We start from the raw sequence: 22,754 nt of genomic DNA, 5'->3' as shown, positions 1-22,754 counted from the left end.
ATTTTGTGCTCTTTTGCCACATTTGTTTTTCGAACTTGGACAGTCATGAAGGCCAAGAGAGCAGAGTTTAGCAGAACAATGCTCAGTTCCCCACTCTGGCCTCATGCAGAGCAGGGATGTAATGAAGTATAGTGGTGCCTGTTTAGGAATTTCATTTGACCAAAAGATTAGCTGCTAAAATTTGTGGTGTTCAAAGTTGTTGGTGTTAATGACTCACAGTGACAAATAGATATGAGTGACTGAGTTGCAGCTGAGGTCAGAGGTCTACCTAGATTTTTTTCAACTAAAGATTGAATACTCTGTCAACTTCTATTGTTCAGAGACTGTGATAGGTACGTAAGAGGGAAAAACTGTGACTAGGAGGCTGGAAGGAAGGGGTGGTGGATCGATGGGAGAGTGGGATTAATGAATGTGTGTGGGAATGAATGGATGAGATAGGTGGGTAGATAGATGAGTGGGCGAGTGAATGCAGTGGGTGGGTACGTAGATGGATGAGACAAAGAAGGACAGATGGGTGCATGCATGAATGGTTGGCTATATGGATGGGAGGATGGATGGATGACCACTTGATGAGTGGGTAGAATAAATGGATGGATAAGTGTGTACAGTAGATATTTAAGCTAGTAAATAACTAGTTTGAACCAGTAATTTACTAATTGCTTCTGCATGCCCACATATCACCTGGCATTTGCTGAATCGACAGGCCATAGTGGTTAGTTTTTATCAACTTAAAAAGGCCTAGAGTCATCTGGGATGAGAGAACCTCAATTGCAAAAAAATTGCCTTCATCTGATTGGTTTGTAGGCAAGCCACTGAGAGCATTCTCTTGACAAATGATTGATGTGGGAGGGCCAATCCCACTCTGGACTGTGTCACCTCTGGGCAGGTAGTCCTGGGTAATATAAGAAGACGAGCTGAGAACGCTATGGGGAACAAGCCAGAGAGCAGCATGGCCTCTGCTTCAGTTCCTGCCTTAAGGTCTTGCCCTGACCTTCTTCAGTGATGAACTGTGATTGGAATATAAGTCAAATAAACCCTTTCCTCATCAAGTTGCTTTTGGGTCATGGTGTTTATCACAGGAAAATAATAAAAAAAAAACCCAAAAAGCACAATCAAAAGCAAACTAGGTCACAGGCCTGTCTGGGGAGAGAGAAAGAATCATTGGAAAGGAAAGAAAGTGAGATACATGAAAGAGGTGGTCTCTCTCTGCACCAGAAGATGCTCAGGCTCAAGTCAGAAGCTCGGACTTTGAATTTCTGTCTCATCTTGTTTGAGCACTGAGCTGAGTCTGAGTGTTTTCCCTTAGTAAAAATTAGGGTACTCCAGCTGTAAAGGTCACAGTGCTAGAAGCAAAGGCAGAGGGGCTAGGCAGGAAAGTACACTTAGAGACTGAGTGCTATTCAAAGGTAAGACGGCGTTTCCACCATCCTGATGACTAAGTGCAATGCCCAGGACTGAGGAAGCCCCACGTTTCCTGGCCTGAGTGATCAGCACTGGATTTGTTTTCCAATTAATTGACCTCTCCCATGAAGTATGCACTACAGGAAACCATCAAAGAAGTGGGAACAGTGAAATCAGCAAGAGAACGGATTTTTCAGACACAAGAGTTCATTGGTTTAATATGTTAGATAGTGCAGTCAGTATGACAACAGGGAAGAGGGCTGGGGTGAAGGTGTTCCCCAACTTCCTAAATTAGGCGTCCTCACCCATGGTGGGGCACCAGGTTCCTGGGGGGTGGGGTGGAGCCTGCCCTTGCTCCCTCACATGAGCCAGCTCTCTGTATCTCTCCTTCTGGGTTTCTTCTTAAATGTCTCCCCTGGTTCCCTCTCCTGTCTCTGAATATGTTTTTGGAAAAGCTCTCAATCTACATTTCTTTGAGACCATTGACAACATTACCCGAGGTTTTAAGCAAATAAATAAACTGGTCTTGACCCAAATCACTCATTCGCTAATTGTTTCTGCATGCCCAGATATCACCTGGCATTTGCTAAATTAGTAGGCCCAGCTGGAGAGAGCAGGAAGCAGCTCTGAATGGCTTTCTCTTGATTTCCCTTCCTTTCTCTGGTTCTCATTTTCTCTCCTGACTTTTTCTACTGGATTCTCTCTCTGTCTCCTCTCTCCCTCTCCAGCTTCTGGTCTGGGTCTCTCTTTTCTCCTGCCCTTCCCTTCCTTATCCCACATCCTCTGGCTCTAGCTCTTATTTTATTTCTTTCCTGACTCATTTCTTCCCTCTTATTTTGCCTCCCCCCCCATCTGCTTGCCCCCTACCCCTGCCCCTGAAAGTTGCCGCCTACTCCTTCAAAGCCTCCTCAATTTTTCCTCAGTGACCAGGTTTCTTTCCTGTGGTTAGAAAGTAGCTCAAGCTTTAACCCATTTCCTCTGGCATATCCAAATTAATTAGGTGAGGCCGGGATCACACATTTCAGAATTAGAGTAATATTTATCAAACACCCTGGAGAGTGAGGGATACAAGGTAGGGAGGAACCAGAGCTAAGAGGGAGGTCACTGAGCTGAGGGTATGGGCAGGACAGGAGCTGACAGGGCACATATCTCAGATCTCCTCAACGGGAAATGGGCAATGGGAAAGGCTGGATTCTGGAGAAGGTTAAGGACCTGGTAGGGACCAGGAGCTTATGGCTAGCCACCACTCCCTCGTGGAAATAGTATGTGGTGAGGAGGCATGTACAGGGGCTTTGAGAAACACATATTCCTGCTAGTCCACCTGTGGTGGTTTGAATGTAATTGGCCCCCATAATCTCACAGGAAGTGGCAGTATTAGGAGGTGTGGCCTTGTTGGAGTGAGTATGGTTTTTTTGGAGGACATGTGTCACTGTGGGGGTGGGATTTGAGGTTTCTTATGCTCAGGATACCACCCAGTGTCTCAGTCAACTTCGTGCTGCCTGCAAGATACAGGACTCTCAGCTACCACATCTGCCTGCACACCATAATGCTCTTCCATCATGATGACAATGGACTGAACCTCTGAAACTATATGGAAGCTACCTCAATTAAATCTTTGCTTTGTAAGAGTTACTGTGGATGGAAGCAGTTGCAGAAATCCACAACTAACCAATGGGCCAAGCTCCTGGAGTACAATCGAAGTGAGGGAGGAGTGATAATATGAACAAAGGAGTCAAGACCACGATGGGGAAACCCACAGAATCAGCTGACCTGAGCTAGTGAGAGATCACTGACTCAGGTCTGACAAATGGGGAACCTGCATAAGACCAAACTAGACTCCCTTAATATAGGTGACAATAGTGTGACTGGAACAATATATGAGGCCATTGACAGTGGGTCCAAGTTCTAACACTAATGCACAAACTGGCTTAGTGGAGCCCATTCTATATGGAGAGATACCTTGCCCAGCCTAGACACAGGGATGTGGGGGTGGAGGGGTGCCTTGGTCCTGTCTTCTCTAGATGATGGGACAGACTTAGATTTTCAAGGGGAGGCCTTACCCTCCCTGAGGAGCAGATGGAAGGAGAGGGGAAGTAGGGGAAGTGGGAGGAGAGGAGGGAGGGGGAACTGGGATTAGAATGTAAAAAATAAATTAAAAAAATTAAAAAAAATAAGAGTCACTGTGGTCATGGTGTCTCTTCACAGCAATAGAAACTCTAACAAAGACACTACCTTTCCCACATGGCTGGAATTCCAGCTCAGTCCAGCCCACTGGGCCCTAGACAATTACTCTGAAGTCGTTTCCTGTAATCACATGGCCTAGGTACCAGAGACCATAGCTCAGCTGTAACCCAGAGTTATAACTCTTTGTCAAGCAGCTAGCCAGACCTTACCCACTCAGATCCACTGAACCTGGGTCTCTTTAAGGAGATGGCCACTAAGCAGGTCTTCTGGGGGGGATGGGCTTCAGGAGTCCCACAGTACTGGGAGATAGATAGACCATGAGGTCAAAACTCTCAGGAAATCCCACTTCAATTTTGCCTACACATATTTTGTGTAGACAAAAATATGGCACCAGCCAGGCCATATAACTCCTTTCTGTGTGTCACATCCAAGCAAGTGCCAAGACTTGAGGGACTATGGAGACTCCAACAGAAGGACACTCACTTTAGCATCTTTAGACCCTCTGTGTCCCCAGCACCTGTTGGAGTTCAGTCTTAATTGGATATTTGTGGAAGTAGCCACCTAGTTCACCCAATGCTGAACAAATTTCCCTTGGGGTCCCTCCACCTCACTACTGTTGACACTTGATCACTGTCATAATAGGCTTGTCAGGGCCCATAAAGATGTTTCCCCTTCATTCTTGACTCAAAGTCAAAGAGTTCAAACCTGTCCTTAGTCTTCCAAGGTTAAAGACAAGAGACTTAAAGATTGAAGGTTTGGCTACTATAAGATGTTTTGGTCTTGGATGTCTTATCTAAATAACAACAGACTTGGCCTGAGGTGTGTTTACTCTTGATCCTCACAGCCCAATAACAGGTGTGGTTACCAAATGCTTAGAGAATTAAGAGGAGAAAGTCTATTTTCTCCTTTTGCATGATAATAAAAGCCTTCTGCCATGTCCCTCTTTTGGTTGGGGTACCTAAGAATGTTGAAGAATAAACTTGGGCGTTCAGTATTCACTAGATTGCCCCCTCCTGACTCTATCCTATGTCTCTGTCTCTTTCTTAGCAGTTTTTACCTGCCGTTTCTCAATCCACAGTCTCCCTCTCAGGGGGGAATTAGACAACTTGGCTGGATCCGTCTAAAGCCCCACAAAGACAGGTTAGATCAGATTGGCCCCACAACGTGGGGTTATGACAAAGGGTGATGACATAGGCTGCCTGTCCTGTCCACTGTAGAATGTTGAACCTAATACCTGGATTTCACACACCAGACACCAGTAGCACCTCCCTCTTTGCTTGTCATGGTAACCAAAAATATCTCCACATATGGCTAGATGTCCCAAGATAGAAAGGTGGAAACAAAATCACTCCACTTGAGAGTCACTGATACAGAGTCATGCTGATCATGTGTTTCAGTGGGACTCCATTTTTCCTTGTGGACATCAGAAAAGTTGAAAGGACTCTTTATAAGTACCCAGGAAGCAAATCAGTGAGATGTTTCCTCAGTACTAGCTTTAATGAGATGTAACTTACCTAATGGAACATTCATCTTTTAATTTCCAAATGTACAAGTTTGTGGTTTGTATACATTCTATCTTCTGCAACTATCACCACTACTTAAACTTTGTGTATTATTATCCCCACTCCCAAAAGGAAAGGCCATACCTAAAGTAGTCCCCTTTCTCCATTGGTTTACCTGGCTAGCTGCTTTATTTAAATCCAGGCTTGGGGAATGTCTCCTTTCACTTAGGGTGGTGTGTTTTCAGGTTCTTCCATGCTATGGTGTCTATCACTACTTTCTTTTTATGACCAATTAATATTGTGTTGTGTGAGCTCAGCACAGTTTGCTTATCAGTCATCAATCAATGAACATTTGGCTTGCTCCTATCCTTTGGCTATTGTTCTTAATTCCATTAACCTTCTTCATACACAAGTTCTATGTATGTCTGTTGTCATTTTTTCTAGGAGTAGCCTGGACCTTGCATTTGCTGTGTTCTTAGCATTTTGAGGAACTATTAAACTATTTACAAAAGGAGCTGAGCTTTTATATCTCCAACATCAGAGTTCAGAGAAACCAAGGCTGTATCCTTGTTGGCACTTGGCATTAACTTTCTGCTTCATTATGGCTGTCTGCATACCTATGCATTGACACCACAATGTGACTTTGATGGGCAGTTTCTATAAAGATTAATGGTGCTGACACTTTGGGGAAATGCCTGTTTGAATTTTGAATTCACTTTAAAACCAAGGAGTGTTTTATTGTTAAATTTCAAGATTCTTTCTGTAGTATTTTTTTTAAAGATTCATTTTATGTGTATGAGTGCTTTCCCCAAATGTGTGTGTGTGTGTGACTCTTGTGCGAGCCTGGTGCCTGCAGAGGTCAGAACGGCATCAGTTGGATCTCCTTAAGCTGTAGTTACAAAGATGATCACAAGCCACCATGTGGGTGCTGGGAACTGAATCCAGGTCCTCTGCAAGAGCAACAAGTGCTCTTAAGTGTTGAGCCATCTCTCCAATCTCTTACCAGATATGTTTTACAAGTATCTCTCCCATTCTGTGAATTCTGTTTGCTTCTGTGAAGGTTTCCTCTGAGACAGGAATCTTTTTTAATGCCTCCACTTGTTCTCTTGTTGCTGTGTTGCTTGTATTTTCAGTGTCACATGTAAGAAATCATCACCAAATTAAGAAACCCCAATGATTTGCATTTATATTTTAAGAGTTTATAGTGCTATAAACTGTAGCACTAACTAACTATAGGACTAGCATTTAGGTGTAGGATCCCTTTTGAATTGATTTGTATGTATTTGTATGTAATGTGAGATTAAGATCCAGCATGGAAAGTTATTTGCTCTAGGATAACTTAAAAAATGTTCTTTCTCAAGCCGGGTGGTGGTGGCGCAGGCCTTTAATCCCAGCACTCGGGAGGCAGAGGCAGGCGGATCTCTGTGAGTTTGAGGCCGGGCTGGACCGACAGCCTCCAAAACAATACAGAGAAACCCTGTCTCGTAAAACCAAAAAAAAATGTTCTTTCTCTACTGAATGTGGTTATTTATTTATTTAATTAATTAAAAAACATGTTTTTTAAATTAGGGGGTGCCTCCATGAATTTATGGGCAACATGTGTACCTGAGGAGGTCAGAAGAGGACATTGGCTCCTTTGGAACTGGAGTTACAGATAGCTGTGAGCCACCCAACCTGGGTGCTAGGAACTGAACCTGGGTTCTCTGGAAGAGTAGTGTGCTCTCATAACTACTGAGGCTTCTCTCCAACCCTAACACTTGCCTTTCTTGTTGAAAATCAATTGACTATAAATGTAGGAGTTTGTGCATGAATTTTCAATTATATTCCTTTGGCCTATATGTCTATCATAATTTGTAATTCGGTCTTTTTAATCACAGAGAGTTGATAGGAAAGCGTCTTTAAGAATTAAAGGGTGAAGAAATGAAGATACCAAACATGGGTGTGTGGTTGAAAAAGATACACAAAAGAATCAGGAAGCATCTTAAAGTTGGTCTTTGTATAAACCCTGTGTCCCACTGCTGGGGAAAATTATTAGATTTCTATGTCAAAGACTAAGATTTGCTGAAGGATTGTGACTGGTCAGTGGCAAACCTGGGAGTTGGACATTTCTTGTGACTCTCTATACAATGCTTTCCTTCTTCCCAGGCCTCAAATGATGACTCTTCAGTCCAGTCCCGGATCCTAGACTAGCTGGGTTTCCTTCATAGAACACTTGGCTTCTGTCTTGGCCCTCACTGCCAGTTCAGCAGAGCGAACAGAGTAGGCGGAGAGTGTCTGCTCTTTCTTGACAGGCTGAGAGAATGGGAACCCAGCTAGGCGAAAGCACTTGGAAAATGTTAAATTGCTATATAGGTGCCGCTAAGTGATAAGATTGCCAACTTGATGCTCTTCAAGGCAGGTTAGTGGTTGTCATTTTCTAGGAGGGTGTAGCTGTGGAGCTGGTCATGGAAATACATTAAGCTGTGGGAGGGGCTGGAATATCTCAGATGGAAAAGGCTTTGAAGGCATGTGCCTTGAGAAGACCCTGAGAAGACAGGAGAGATTGGGCCCTACTAATGCAAAATTGGAGGCATAGGGCTTGGCCAGGAACTGGAATGATACTGATCAGGCAGGGTCTGCTGTGGCTTACCACATTCTTCCTCTGTTCCCTTTGCTCATTTCCCAAATGTGTCTCTTTCCCAGGGCCAGGGGGTATCTCAAGTCACATATAAATGAGAGATTCCTGCTTAAAATCTGGTGGCAGAGGGACTTGCCTCAATTTGTGAGTCCCTGGAGGACAGAAGTAGTCACTTTCCCCTTCCTGTCTCTGCTCTGATTGATGGCTGCTGAAGTCCCCAGGACATGCCTGTTTGGAAGTTGAAGCTTGGTATGAGTCAATAAAGCCAGAGCTCTGGTCCCTGAGTGTCTGATCTGTCAGTCTTGCTGTATCTCTACCCACTCGTATGTTCCTTTGGCTCTAAACTGAATGTCTACACCATCCATGGATCCTGATGCTTATGCTTTTTTTTGTTGTTGTTTTTAAAAAATCTGCACTTCCTGCTTAACATCATGCTTTTCCTTAGCAGCAAGAGCTGCAGGCTGCACTTCTGTGAGTAACCAGTTTCTTATGCATGCTGCATGGCATGTGTATTGGGATCCAGAGCTTGGGCCTCCTGATAGATAGTAATCTCCTGTTCACTGGAGGATCAGTAGCCAGGGTCATTTTGAGACACTGAGGAAGCTGTTGTGGCATATATGTATATATGTATGTATGTATGTATGTATGTATGTATGTATGTATGTATGTATCAGGAAAACCAGTATTGTGAAAGAGCTTATTGTTTACAGATATGGAATAAATTACAGAAAAAGATAGTATGCTCACAGCCTTTCCGAGTCATGCCAACTTCTTTCCTATATCCTTGTAGTCCAGCACCAGATGAAATTGTCTTCCAAGTACTCATAGCCATATCTCTGGCTCCTTCCACAAGTTTTCAAAGCAGAGTGCCTATGGCAGGAAGCTGGCCTCTTTGTGGTTGTGTGCACCTGATCAGTGAGGCTCACTGTGTACTCTCTTTGTTTAGGGCTCTGGCTGACATCCTAAGACAGCAGGGACCAATCCCCATAGCACACTGTGAAAGAGAAACCATCTCGGCCATCGATACCTCTCCCAAAGAGAACACACCAGTCCGATCAACCTCGAAAAACCACTATACCCCTGTGCGCACGGCTAAGCAGACTCCAGGTAAGTGAGAATTGGTCACTTTGAAGTTTTTTGATTCTGTTGTGAGGCTCTAGTGATGTTGCTGCTCTGGCCAGGCAGGCTGTGGAAAGCTGTGCAGTGGTGGTTGTCCTGATAGACAGGACATGCTTTTGTAAGAGTTTGGGAACTGGATTCCTGAGAAGGTTTGGTATGAGAGAGACCAGGTCTGGGACAGATGAGGACTGATGGCCCATCTGTGATTTCTCTAGTGGCTGGTGTAATTCTCTAATGTGAAATGGAGCTTGCAGCAGCCATGGCCAAGTATGTTTTCCTATTAAGTCATTAACCCATGTGGCAGGAAGGTTGGCGCTATCCAGGATGCTGGATGTCTAAGAATATAGACTGCATTCTGATGCAGAAACTGCTCAGCTATTGAAACCTCAAATTACACTTTCTAGCATCAGGAATGATATCTGCATTTTAGGGTGATCCTTTCCTGTGAGATGTAGGTCCCTGGATACAAGATGAAGTGTCCTTCTATATAAATGGGGAATTTGATCTGAGACACCTGAATGTACCAAATCTACAGATGCTCAAACCCCATATATATATATGAATGATCTGGTGTTGGAATAGTGCCACCACAGATTCTCCTGTATACTTTAAAAAATGATCTCCAGATTCCAGAGAATTTATAATATAATACCAACATTATGAGACTTGCTATGCCATGGGCTTTAGGGAATAATGACGAGAAAGTGTATACCTGTGCAGTACAGCCCAGTTTGGGGTAATAGCTTTGATTCATGGTTGGTTGAATCCTGTTGGGTTTAATTGTGTGGCTGGTTGGATCTGTAGTTACATGCATAACCTGTAGATGTAAGGGCTGAATGCGCCTTTTACTTTTTTATTTCATCATCATGGTAACACTAGGAAAGAAACTGGGCAGGATTTATTGTCCTTGTCTAATGGATTAGTGAATGAAACTCAAGAAAATGAAGTAACTTGGACAAGATCAACAGGTGTAAGAATAAAAAAGCAAACCTGTAAATACCAGTATTATATCAGGCTATTGATCTAAATATTATTCAGAGGCTTTTGTAAGTATGTTATTATTTATTCTTTGTAGCAATCTTGGAAATATTTATCTTCCCCTTTATATGAGGAATATAAAGATTAAATATTTTCCAGGATCACATGGTTACAAGAGAGTACTAGAATTCAAACTATAAATTTTTTTACAGAAGTCATGATTGAAGGAATGTAAACTATCTGAACAGACAGCCCCTTACCAGTATGTTGGGAAGGTTATTTCCCTGTGAGACTTGCCTGCTAGGTTAGTGTTGATCTCACTCTCAAGCACACGATTTCTGCTTTGGTACTTGATCTGGAATCTTTCACTCTGTCACTTTATCCAGAGGTCTGAACTAAGCCTGCAATAAGGGTATACACCCACTAGGCAACAGACAGTGGGCGTGCTCAAATACTAATTGTAGCTGAGATCAAATTTATTTCATTTATGCTTTAACTCTCTTGAATTTATCAATTTTTTCTTGCCTTTAAGATGATAGTCTTAAACCTTTAAAAATTTATTCATATTTTATATGAAATCTCTGCATGTATACTTGCATGCCAGGCATCAGATCCTGTTATAGATGGTTGTGAGACACCATGTGGTTGCTAGGAATTGAATACAGACCTCTGGAAGAGCAGCCAGTGTTCTTAACTGCTGAGCCATCTCTCCAATCCTAGCCTTAAATCTTTTGAACATCTGATAAAAGCTGAAGGTATTCTCTGAATATGTATGTATATGAATACAGACATGTATGCACTCAGCCAACAGTTTGGGAAGGACTAAAGGGATCCATAGGCCCCTTGAAAGTTAGGAATCCCTGTTTCACATGTAAAGTTGAGTAAATTTGCTGGACAAAAAACTCCTCAGGTGTGTTCTCACTTTGAATACCCTAGATCCTTGTCATGGAAGCAATAGAGGGAATCTTGACAGAAGCATCTGGAACAGTGGCCACCTACCAGGCTTTATATACACTAGAAACACCTAGGGATATATTAAAATGCTGGGGTGCAAGTGCCATAAAGTATGAGGAGTTTCTAGAGATAAGGTTGACATTAGTGTATTAAGATTCTCTACAGGTGATTCTAACATGCAGTCTGTGTGCAGAGTCACTGGTCTGGTTGGGTCCTTATCTGATAAGAGCGAAGACACAGAATGCTCAAGTCCCCCAGGTTGGGTATGTGTTGGGATCCTGGAGGAAGCCTTAAACATCAAGGGCATTCTGGGATATCATGACTTAATCAATATGGAGGGTGTGGTTTGAGGATAGGGGAGGTTTAAAGTTCCTCCTAATGCAAAGCTTAAAGTCATTTGGGTCTGGGGATTGCCCACTTAGTACCAAATCTAAGTTTAATGTTCTCACGAGCTGTGAGTATTTTTATTTATCTGAGGATTCATCATTTGAACTTAGTCTCTCCCAGTATTGTGTCGTGACTCTGGAATTTCTAGCTACCCAGGCATAAAAGTGCCCCTGACTGTTGAATCTCACCCTTCTGTTCAGTTTTTATTCTGTCTCATTTAAAGACTGATTCAACGGACAGTCTTATTTGCCCTTAAATACCCTTGACTGGTCAGGGAGCTTTCTCATTTCTTGTTTCTTGCATACATCCCTCTAGTGAATTGAGAAGGGAAGGCACTGCTTGCATGACTCAATTCTGTTTCAAGAAATCCCTCCTCGTACTTCTCAAATTACAACTCTCCACTTGGGTTTTTTTTTGAGATGGGAATGCCTGGGAAGCATTCTCAGTGGAAGCAGAAATGTACAACAAGCGGTTTCACAACAAGCTTCTGTAGCTTCTATCAAATGGGATGCTTTTCTAAACCGCTGCTGTCCTTTGCCACACAATGTTGCAATTTGAGCCTCTGTTTAAACAGAACTTTGGGCAAATGTTCAAAGTGGAAATTTACTGTGACATTCCCACTCGTTGGATCAACCACCCACCAATTGTAGTAAAGTGGCAGAGGTCCTCGGGGATATTAAGTAGGCAGGCCTCGGAGCATGCAGTGGCTCTGCCATTCAGTGTGATGTCCTGGGATCAGCTGCCTGGGACTGGCTGGGAATTTGTGAGCCCTGCAGCAGCACCACAGTACCCCTAGGCTGTCATCTGCAGAAAAAGGCATTGGATGTTAATGAAAAAGCTTAGCAATTCAGATTTGAGAAGCAAGAGAAAACATGGGTTTGCTTGGGACACTGCCGAGGTACTGTGTTTCTGATCATGCCCTTCTCAATTTCCTTGTCAACCACAGTGACTACTAGCTCCTGCTGTCTAGATTGTTCTTAGGGTGTAAGTTAAACCAGGTTGAGCACTCAGACAGACCCTGTCCACAGCGAACACTGATTATCAGCCATGAGCAAATTGAGGAAGTGTATGCATGGCTCCTGGAAAGTGAACCATATGCATGAAGGAACCAAGGGCAATATATTGGCATTCTCAGGCCAGGTGGAGGCTGTGGGGCTGTATCTGGCACGATCTGGGTTTGGGAGGTTTAAAGCGCACTCTCATTTGGTTTGAAGACTGGAGTGGAGGTCCTTCCATGACAATGAAATATGATAATCCTTATAGCATAAGTACCATGCATCGAGCACTTACGGTGTACTTGGTACTCTGCTCAGAACTTTATGTTTAACAGAGTGAATCCTGTAATAGTTTTAGGTTACAGGACCTTCCAGTCTCCGAGACTTTTACTGATACTTTTCCAAGAAACATCTTCCCAATGTCAGAGGGACTCCACAATAGGCATTTACTCGGGGCTAGAAAATTAGAGAAGTCTATTTGTCCCCCAGCTCCTCAAATCTAACTGCCTATTCACTGCTGCCACTGACCCAGCAGCGACTCTCTGATGGGAGCTGGTTTGAATTCCAAGTTATGGCCACACCTTGGAATCACAAAAGATTTCTGAGATTATGATGCCTGGCTCCCATTGTGAATAGTCTTATCTGTTTGCTCTGATCCATAACCTAAGCATCAATATACAAGTTTCAAAAATTCCCTACACCATTCACATGGTCAAAATTGGGAACCAAGTTCTAGAGGGAGTCCACCAAATAGGGAGGAAATCTTTGAAGGGTGTGGAGTTCAAGGTCCCGACAAAGCCCTGGGGTAGGCACTGGCTGGCCAGGCTTAGGGGTTGATAGAGAAGTCTCCCCTGGTGGGTATGGCCAGGGGATGTGGAGGATTCAGACACATGGGAGAGTGAGAGCAGGTCAGTGTACATCTGGGAGGAGGATTGTGGTGAGAAAGCAGTACCAGAACCAACAGGAAGAACACACAAAACCACTCTAAGATCACACTCGGTGTTGCAGGCCTACACGTCAGGGCCCTGCAGGCTTGATCTTCATAGAGGGAAGTTACAGAGGCTGAGTGTGTTTACTTGGCCTGGGCTTCTCCTAAAGAGTTTTCTTGGGGGTATCTGTGGATAGTGGGATGTCCTCCCTGGCAATAGACTCCCTGTTACATTCCAGAATTTTGCTCTCCAACTTCTAGGATCAAATGTGGCATCAGCCAGAGGCAGTAAATATTCGCGCTGTCTCTCTACCACTGAGCGTTGGAAAGGAGCAGTCACCTGTCTGCTATCATGGTCACAGCCTTGAGTGGTCAACTAAGGGAGACACAGTGTGTGATGGTTGATGTCAGTTGACAGGGATGTGCTTTGCCATAGCCCTTGAGTTTTGTCCCTGTATCCTCAGGAGACTGACATTAACTCCAACTGACTTGTTGTTTTTCTTCATGGGCTCCACTCATGCTCACCTCCTTGATTGTCTACCCTTCTTGTCTTGTGTGTGTGTGTGTGTGTGTGTGTGTGTGTGTGTGTGTGTGTGTGTGTGTAAGAGAGATTTTCATGTTGGGGCCCAATTTTGTTTTGCTTTGCTTTATTGAGATCATCTTTCACAAGCTTGGCACTCACCGGGTAGGTTAGACTGGCTGGCTAGAGCAAGTCTTATGGATCTACTGGTCCACCTCCATACACATTTTTTGTTGGTTTGTTTTCCATGAGTGCTGAGATGGAACTCAGGTCCCCCCACTTGCAAAGGCAGGCACTTCACCAACTTCCCTGTCTCCCTGTCCCTTATTCTATATATTCTGACCTCAAGGTATTGTCCCTCTTTGTTGTATGGCTCTGAATTTCTCAGCAGCAGACATTTGGGAGGTGACATCAGTGCTCAAACAGGCCTGTGTGGGTTCCTCATCAGTTTACACTGCCTGCTCTACTGTCTCCAGAGAACCTGCCCCAGCTAAGATCACTTACGTGCTCATTTGTTCCCAGTCCCTGTCTCTATCAGAATATAAACCACACTGTATTGGCAAAAGCTTTATCTCTTCATCACTCCTGTGTGCTCCTTAGACCAGGAATACCACCAGGAAGCTCCTGCCTGCTTGATGCCTGTTTGGTAGCAACTACATGGGGTCTTTAGTTGGAGGGGTGCAAGGAGTAGGATTGGTTCCTCAAGACTGTATGTTTACTGGGTGGTTCTGCTCTCTCTGTGAGGAGTTGTGAGCACCTTGGCCGCTGTGGCTGACCTGAGGCTAGTCACAGGGTGCTGGATGAGTGGAGGTCCTGATTTCTGGAACCCAAGCTTATTTCACAGTCCCCTCCTCCTGCCTGGGCTGACACATAGGCTGGGAGCTTTACATCTAGGGTAGGACTCAGATCCGCTGTCAAGCTGGACCCCAAGCTGGACTCTCTACCAAGAAAGCCTCCATAAGGAGGTTTGGGGCAGGTGCCCCAGGGTCCCCTGTTTGCTCTAGGTTTAGGACTGACCATGAAGCTAGAACTATGTGCTACGTATGCTCTAGAACTCTGGGGAACATCTGCGTATTCTCTACCTCTTAATCATATGAGAGTAGAATCTTCCTTTTATCGGTCATCTGGAGGAGCAAAGATGGTTTGTTCTGGGGCTGGTAGCTTCAGAGACATTGGGGTGGCTGAGATTGGTTACCCCAACCGGCTGATCCTGATCTCTGAACAAATGGAGGTTCACAGGGGTCACCTGGGTGGGAGGCAACATCAGTGCCAGTGTGAATCCCAGTGTCCAGCTTGTCAGGATAGCTTTTGGCATGAAGGGGATGCTGTTCTGAGTGTGCTTTGGCTGGTGTGCTGGTCCCAGCAGATGAGGTTGACTTTTTGACCTCTTTTATTTTGCAACTATTAAAGTGTTCAAACACAAGTGTAGTTTAGTGATTCCCATTTTATTCCATCCAACAGAACTTATACAAAGGTTGGTAGTACCTAGCCAGTTGAAGTGTTGGTAGCAAACAGAGCAAAGCCTCTCCCACTGCCTGGGAAGAGAGGTAATGCCAATAGGTCAGTCTTTCAGCAGAGAGTGAGACATGCTCACAACATAGCCAGGGGTGGTACCAGAGCATTGCTGGGGAGAGGGAGTGGCCTTTGGTACCTGAGGTGGCCTTTGAGTTGACTGACAGGGTCCCAGCCTTGGACACATTTCAGGTAGAGGGAGTAGCCAGTACAAAGGACCTAAGACAGAGACAAAGCTGTCATGAGCAGAGAGCCAGCATGAGTTAGGAATGAATAAAGGTGAGGGCAGTGTGTGGGAGCAGAGAGGTAGACTCCCCATCACACAGGGCCTTAGAGGTCAGCAAAGAGTGTGGCTCCTATTTCATGTGATGATTGATCTCTAACTGTAAGCATTGGAAAAAGGTTTCATCAGGCATGCAAAGTAGCTAAGGCATCTTTTAAGAAAAAATGGCCCAGGGAACAAGTTTTCTCAGCTTATTTCCCTTGAGAAAGGCACTCCCCTGCAGAGAGAGCAGAGTGGTGCTGTAACATCTATAGTGGAATTACAAATCCCACCCAGTATGGAAAGCTCAAAAAGCATCAGCATAGGTATTGGAAAAGGACCAACAAGCCTCCTTTTCATAGCTTTGGGTGCAGGGAGTGACCCTGTAACTGGTTCCTATTGGATTTGCAACTGTCCCAGGCCACTCTCTCAGTGACCAACACGCTATACTCCTGGACAAATTGATTCCTGTGGGCATGCTCTCCCAGTGGCTTCTGCTCCTCAGCAACACCCCCACCCTTTGCTCTGTCTGGAGTATTATCTTCTGCTTCCAGGATTCATCTTAGGACTGTAAGTTCCTCTTCTTTCCAGTGGCATATGAGTTCCAGGATGCCATCATGGATGCCTCAATGAAGTGTGTCAGTTCAGTTCAGATCCAAACTCTTGTCTTTCTTTTACAGACCACTCTGCGCTTCGTTTTTCCAGTCTGTAAACTAAGAAGATGGAAAACACTCCCTACACATGTCCTGAGGCTTGAGTGTGTTAGTGACTCCTAGGACATCTCTCAATCTGTTGGCCTGGCTCAGCATTCATGCTCTGTGTACTAACTGTTCAGGAAGGAAGTAGGAGAACCAAATCCCTACCTTTGTGTGAAAACCCACTAGGTTCCCAGGGGGGCATCAACAGGTACGCTGAGGAGTCTCAGGATGGTGCTAATGCTAGGAGCAACAGACACGCCAGTACCTATGGAAATGGCTATGTTCTTAGACTGTAGTCAAAAAGTCTTAGACTCAGATCCAGGGTCAGTGTGATCCTCTTCTCCTGGCACGAGTTGTGGCATATTAATTGTAGACATTCATATTCCTACCTGACTTGGAAAGCTTGAGGACTTTTTAATGCCCCATTGGCTGATCTATTTCAATCTTAAAAGGACCCCATGAGCCAACCACTGTTGTGCTAACTTCACAGGGGAAGAAGTAGAGACTTAGGCATAGTAGAAACTTTTACTTGTCTGTGACCACATAGCCAGGAGGAAGCTGTGCTGTCCTATATAAATACAGACAGACAGACCCTAGAATACAAGTTCTAAAGAGTTAGAGACAAGGCATTGGGTACATTCCAGTGGTGGGAAGCTGGTCTTGTGGCTGGCCATCTATACTGATCCTGGTGCCTCGTGCATGGGTCTACTGTTTGTTCAGCATAGGGTGGTATTTGCAATGAGCTCCGAAACAACTCCATGAAGGCCTTAAGTAGCTAGAAGAGTGGCCTGAGCAGCTGTTGGTGACCCTAAGCACTTCCTGTGTTCAGGTGCTATGCTGAAGTGTTTCTTGTCAATACCACTTCCTGGGAGTTGGGTTGCAAGAGTGTACCACAGGGTCTACCATCCATAGGGCCTAGGCTCTATGAGTTTCAGAATCTAACTTCCATCTGAGCAGTAATGTCTAGAACCTACTCTCCCCAGCCATACTTCTTTGTAATTCTGGGTGCTTAAGCAGAACACAAGTCCCTATCACCATCCTTATTGTGGTAAGTGGACAAGTGGATTCATACTTCATAATTTCATGTTGCCAAGAAGCTGAGTCCCAGGTCCCTCTGTATATCAATACCAGGGAGGGAACGGTGCTCTACTTTGTTTCTCTGCTGTGATAAACACCATGACCAAAAACAGCTTGGGAGGAAAAAGTTGTTTCGTTTACAGTTTACAGATTGTAGTATGTCACTGAGGGAAGTTGGGGCAAGAACTCAAGGCAAGAACCTGGAGGCATGAACTCAAGGCAGACACCATGGAGGATGGTGCTTGTTGGCTTGCTTCTTTCTTCCTTTGCTTGCTTGGCCACCTTTCTTATACAATGCAGGCCAACTGGCCAGAGGTGGTACCAACAACATCAATCATAATCAAAATAATGCCTCATAGACATGCCCACAAGCCAATCTGATGGAGTCAATTCCTCTCTTTAGGTTCCTTCTTCCCAAGTGTGTTAAGTTAACAACTAGGATTAGCTCCCACAAATAGCATTGCCCAGCTAAAGTGGCTATGGAACATTGGTGCCCAGAAGCTGTGCCCTTCAGCAGCTGACCAGGCTAGCCATGCCTATGTATCTTCATATCCCGGGATGGTAACCTGCCTGGCTGCTGCGGACTTGACCACTTGGACATGAACAGCTATATGGTAGTCCCCTGATCTCTTCACCTAAGAGTAAGCTGAGCAGAGGCAGGCAGAGCCTGTCCGTCTGTTACCCTGGGGGAGAGGCTGCACCCTGAGATGTTCATCAATGGCTCTGGAAGCAGGTGAATTTAACATATGCTTCTGCACATCCCCAAATGAAGTGTGGGTGAAAGGGGTTGTAAAAACCAAGGACAGGCTAAACCAAGGAGCCAAAAGAGTCTGATACAGTGATAGAGCACTGGGAACCCAGGCAAGGAAGCTAGGCATAAAGGTCACAGGAAGGATGCTAGAGCTCTGGGGCTCTAAGTTTGTTAGTATTGCTGTAACAGAATACCTGAGACTGAAGAGTTTATTGAAAAGAAGGGGTTTCTTTATCTCACTGTTCTGGAGCTTGGGGAGGTTCAAAAGAGCAGTGAAAGCATCTTCACGATATGGTGAGTTCCTGTTGCTGCCTCAACCCTTGGCAGAAAACCAAATGCATGAATGTGTGCGTGGAAAAGAATACACAACTTCTATGAAGGCTAACCTGGTCTTCCAAGGAAGTTATTCAGATTTTCAGACCCAGGCACCTCCCACTGGGCAGCGCCTTCCAAATAGCCACTCTGGAGAGTTAGAGTTCTAAGACTTGAACTTGGAATCATGCTTACAATACAGTGGTCAGTGTTCTTGAGAGCAGGGAGATCCCAGCCTCTAGCCCAGTGGCCTTTAGAAGTCTTTCCCTGATAGACCTATCACATACAGAGTAAAGGATATTTGGGACCCAGTGTGGTAGAGACAGCAGCACTGAGTCATCACAATCCAGGCACACAACACTCATGGTACATTGAGCAAGTCTTAACTCTCAAGAGCACGAGAATATGCATCTCATACAGCTTCACTTCAGAAGCTTAAATTTAAGACCATACCCAAACCAAATATATCATCAGCCATACTGGTATCCCATGAAAATCATAAGTCATTAGCTTAACTCATTCAGAGGGAGACTGCTGTGGTCAGGGTGGGCATCTTCACTGCCTTCAATACCACCATCAACTCCATTAGGAGCAAGAGCAGCAGAAGGACTAAATGGGCAGGAGGATGCAGGAGGAATCCCTAGAGGATGCTGAACTGAGGGCAAGATCCTAGAGGGGAGGGATGGTTATGAAGACGAAGGCCCAGAAAAGGGAGCTGTGACTGATTCCTCTGGAGAGACTGGTTGTCATTTTCTGTCAACAGACTACAGTGATTGAAGAATTAGGACAAAGGCCAGGAAGGAACTAGAACTTTGTGTACTTTTGGAGAGCGCTGCCTTGAGCAGCAGAGGATTTTTTTTCCTTCATTAAACTTGTGGGTTGTCCCATATGCGGGGGAGACACATGAGCATTTGGCTCATAACAGTAGGGCAAGTGAGGTTGTATCTTGCAAGGACACTTAGGGGAGAAGCTTGTGATGACATAGGGTGACAGGCTTCTAGAGCAGGTGACCTAAGGACCACATCCTCATTAGCTGCACATGGACAGCTAGAACAGAGGTGGAGGGCCTTGAGGGATATTGATACCTTTGCTCATTCAGAAGTAATTTGGATGCTCTTTTGGGTGTTGGGTGTTGAGATATGGGAATGAACAAAAGCCCCAAATCCCCGGAATTTACCCCAAGACAAAAACTAAACTCACATGAGTCATGACAAGTATTTTGAAGAGAAACTGAATTGGAGGCAGTAGTAAGTGATGGGAAAGGCAGGAAGAAGCCTTGTTTGTGGTAGGGATGCTAAAGCAAGAACCCAAATGATGGAGCTATGTGTGACTGTTGGGGAAGCATGCAGAAGAGAGCCATGTGGTCAAGAGCAGGGATGGAGGCCAGAGAGGAACAGCCTCATGTATTACACAAGAGTCTTGGGGTACATTTTGGGTATGCTGCGATTCCATTGTTGGGTTCCCAGAAGAGGAGTGTTAGCATCTTGACAAGGGACTCTAGAGGGGCAGAGGTGGCAAACGGAGGATGGCGTGTCATCTGGGTGCTAGGAGAGAGGTGGAGACTTGGTCTAGGGTATTCATAGGACGACTGAGAAGGGCACACTTTCCCCTGGATTATTTATTTGTTTTACACTTCTAATTTTGAACAATTTCCAACCAATGGAGAATTTGTCAGAATGATACAATGAACACCAACATCATCTTAGCAGTTCTGAACATTCTACTGTATCTATTTCTCTTTTTGGACCTATTCTTTGTCATCACCTTTATTGCCATCATCATTATGATTTCATCATCTTTACCAGTAGCAGCGGCAGTAGCATCAGCTGTATTTCTGTCATCATCATCATCACAGCCTCTATCAACATCATTGTTGCCATCACCACTGTTATCACCATGATCACTCGTCTCTGATCATCATCATTACTGAATCATGTGGACATCAGTGATCTGTATCATCACTCTTCCTTCCTAAACTACCTTACCATGTAGGCCCTCAATTCATAATGGTTCCCTTATGTAAACATAATATGATGACCAAATGAATAAAATTGGCATTGCCAGAAAAATCAGAGAGTCTCCCCTATCTCCACTACCATGTGTAAATGCAGAATTTCTTTTTTCAGGTATCTGTGCCTGAAGGTATTCACGTTTGTCTCCTGTATTCATCTTAAGCAGACCCAGAATCTTTTATTCAATTCTAAGTGCTTTGAGCACAGGACCAAGCCTACGTTGTTCATCTATTCCCAGGGTCCAATATCTTTTGCTTAGGTCTTGGCACTTGCTAGACCTTAGGTAACTATTTATTGATTAAATAAATGACAGAATAAATTGCTCACATTTAATAAATTGGTTGCTGCAGTGACTATGATGTGTGCTTGGCAATGATGGGACACCTAAAATAATATTTCTACAATGAAGAAGCCTATCCCTCACTGCTTTAGAAGGAATCAGCCAGGAGTAGCATTCCCTCACAATGTAGAGGACTAGAGTCATGGTACCTGGTCATTCTGGTGTCCTAAACATGCAACTTTGTTTCATGGCCTCAAATCGTTGCCCAAATATCATCATGTGTATATTCCAGGCATCGAGAAGAAAAGAGAAACAGCATGATGCCCCATTCCTTTCTCCTTTATCTTGGCAATACCAGGTGAGCACTCTACCATTACACTATATTCACATCCCTCCTCCTCTTCCTCTTTTAAAAAAATTTGAAGCAAGCTCATAAAGTTGACCAAGTTAGTCTTACTGTCACTGTGTAGCTCAGGTAGATCATCAGGACTTGTAGTCATCTTGCCTCAAGCTCCCAAATAGCTGGACTCATAGGTTTGCAGGATCAATACTACGTTTCTTTTTCTTTCTTTTTTTTTGAAAAAGAGTACTTTTAATTAAAATGCTATTAGATAACTTTCCTCCCTCTAGCCCCTTCCAAGTTCTCTGTCCACTTCCTCCGTTTCTTTGCAGGTCAGATCCTTGCTTAAAGCAACCCCGGCATTCCATGTGTCACTTTAGTGATCTTTAGATGATGCATGAAAATTAAAATGGAGGTGTCTTGAGTCGGGAAGAATATCCCTTGGGAGACAATTAGTGGTCCGTGTCACAGGTGGTTTATTGAGACTGTGTGGTCTTTCATGCCAGAAAGTGTGGTGTAACAAGCTACCTGAATGCTGAGCATTTGTGGCTGCTACTTCTGTTTCCCACAGTCTTCTCAGATGACTGTATCCTTGAAAGAACTGTGATGCTAGGCTCAGGCAGGCTGCTGGCCACTGCTAAGTAAACAGGATTGCCCCCAAGGTGTCTTGCTCTGTAACTGTAGATGGTGACATGAATCCCATAGAGCAGTGTCCTTCAGGGATGCCATAATACCTGAGGAAACCTCTCAGCAGGGTCCCTACCTCTGTGTTCCTCCAGTCAGAGGCTGCTGTTTTCATCTTCAAGTCCCTTCCCCAATCTCTATTAGGAGGTCGGGGGTCTCCAGTCCTGGTTCCAGGTATCTCAGTTCCTCAGATGCTGACTGGAGGAAGGCGCATGCTTAGGCTCAGACGTGCTAAAGATATAAGTGAAGCCAGGTTTCCTGAATAGAACATATGTGGAGGTTTGAACAGAACTATGTAGAACAGCAGTTCTCAATCTGTGGGTTGTGACAACCCTTTCACAGGGGTCATCTAAGACCACTGGAAAACACAGACACTTACATTATGATTCACAACAGTAGCAAAATTAGTTATGAATTGGCAGTGAAAATAATGTTGTGCTTGAAGGTCAGCACAACCTGAGGAACTATATTAAAAGGTTACAGCATTAGGAAGGTTGAGAAACACTGATCTAGAAGGGGTGTGTGTGGGTCACTGTATCAGCCCTTGCCCACCTCCTACAGAGGGGAGGGGAACAGCCTCCCCTGGGGTGGAACCCACAGCCTGCAGGGTGAGACCTCTTCCTTCTGATTCAAACTTCGAGTTTCCCTCTGTGTGCATGTAGCTCAGGGACTTATCACAGCAGCTTAGATCTGGGATGAACTAGATAAGCCTGAACTTTAATAAACGTGCCATTTCTTCCCCCTAAGATGAAAGGAAATGGGGCTTTGACAGAGATTGGCAGATGGTAAGACTGAGTTCATGGCTGAGGCTGGCAGAGAATGCCATCCACCAATGACTTGGGTAGGGACCCTTTGTAGAGGTGTGTCAGGGCTCTGCCTTGGCAGTGAAGCAGTCTCATGTTTCCTATGGAGAGAAGCCAGAACTGCAACTCTTCTGACTTGGTAGTGACCCCTTCCCTAAGAGAGCCATCTGAATTCTTGGCATGAGCGTTGCCCTATACCATGAGCCCTTACCTACAATGGTGTGGGTAGGTCCCTAGTGAGAGCACCAAGACTGCAGTCTCACAGGGCTTGTGGCTGTCAGAGGAGAAAGCTTTAACAGTGGGAGGAGAGGTTGTTGAAGCTCTAGCCCCGCTGGTTTTCTCTCTGTGTGGGAACTCCTGCATTGCTGGAAACTGGTGGAGATGTTGCCCAGTAACCCGATAAACACCGAGGACTGGCTGTGTCTTTCGCCTCATTCC

General features: G+C 44.7%; 1 protein-coding gene across 2 annotated transcripts in view; it reads left to right on the top strand.

Annotated features, from left to right (window-relative positions):
- Window positions 1-22,754, top strand: part of Shisa6 (shisa family member 6) — a 293,803-nt gene that overhangs the window by 14,850 nt on the left and 256,199 nt on the right. For both annotated transcript variants that reach the window (XM_040748885.1, XM_005067611.4), the window contains exon 2: window positions 8,651-8,811. In XM_040748885.1, the coding sequence (XP_040604819.1) occupies window positions 8,651-8,811 (161 nt within the window). The remainder of the gene's footprint in view (window positions 1-8,650; window positions 8,812-22,754) is intronic.

This window comes from Mesocricetus auratus, unplaced genomic scaffold (assembly GCF_017639785.1).
Source record: "Mesocricetus auratus isolate SY011 unplaced genomic scaffold, BCM_Maur_2.0 Super-Scaffold_100007, whole genome shotgun sequence".
Lineage (NCBI taxonomy): Eukaryota > Metazoa > Chordata > Mammalia > Rodentia > Cricetidae > Mesocricetus > Mesocricetus auratus.
Note: the sequence above shows the minus strand (reverse complement) of the source record. Positions and strands in the feature narration are given on the sequence as shown.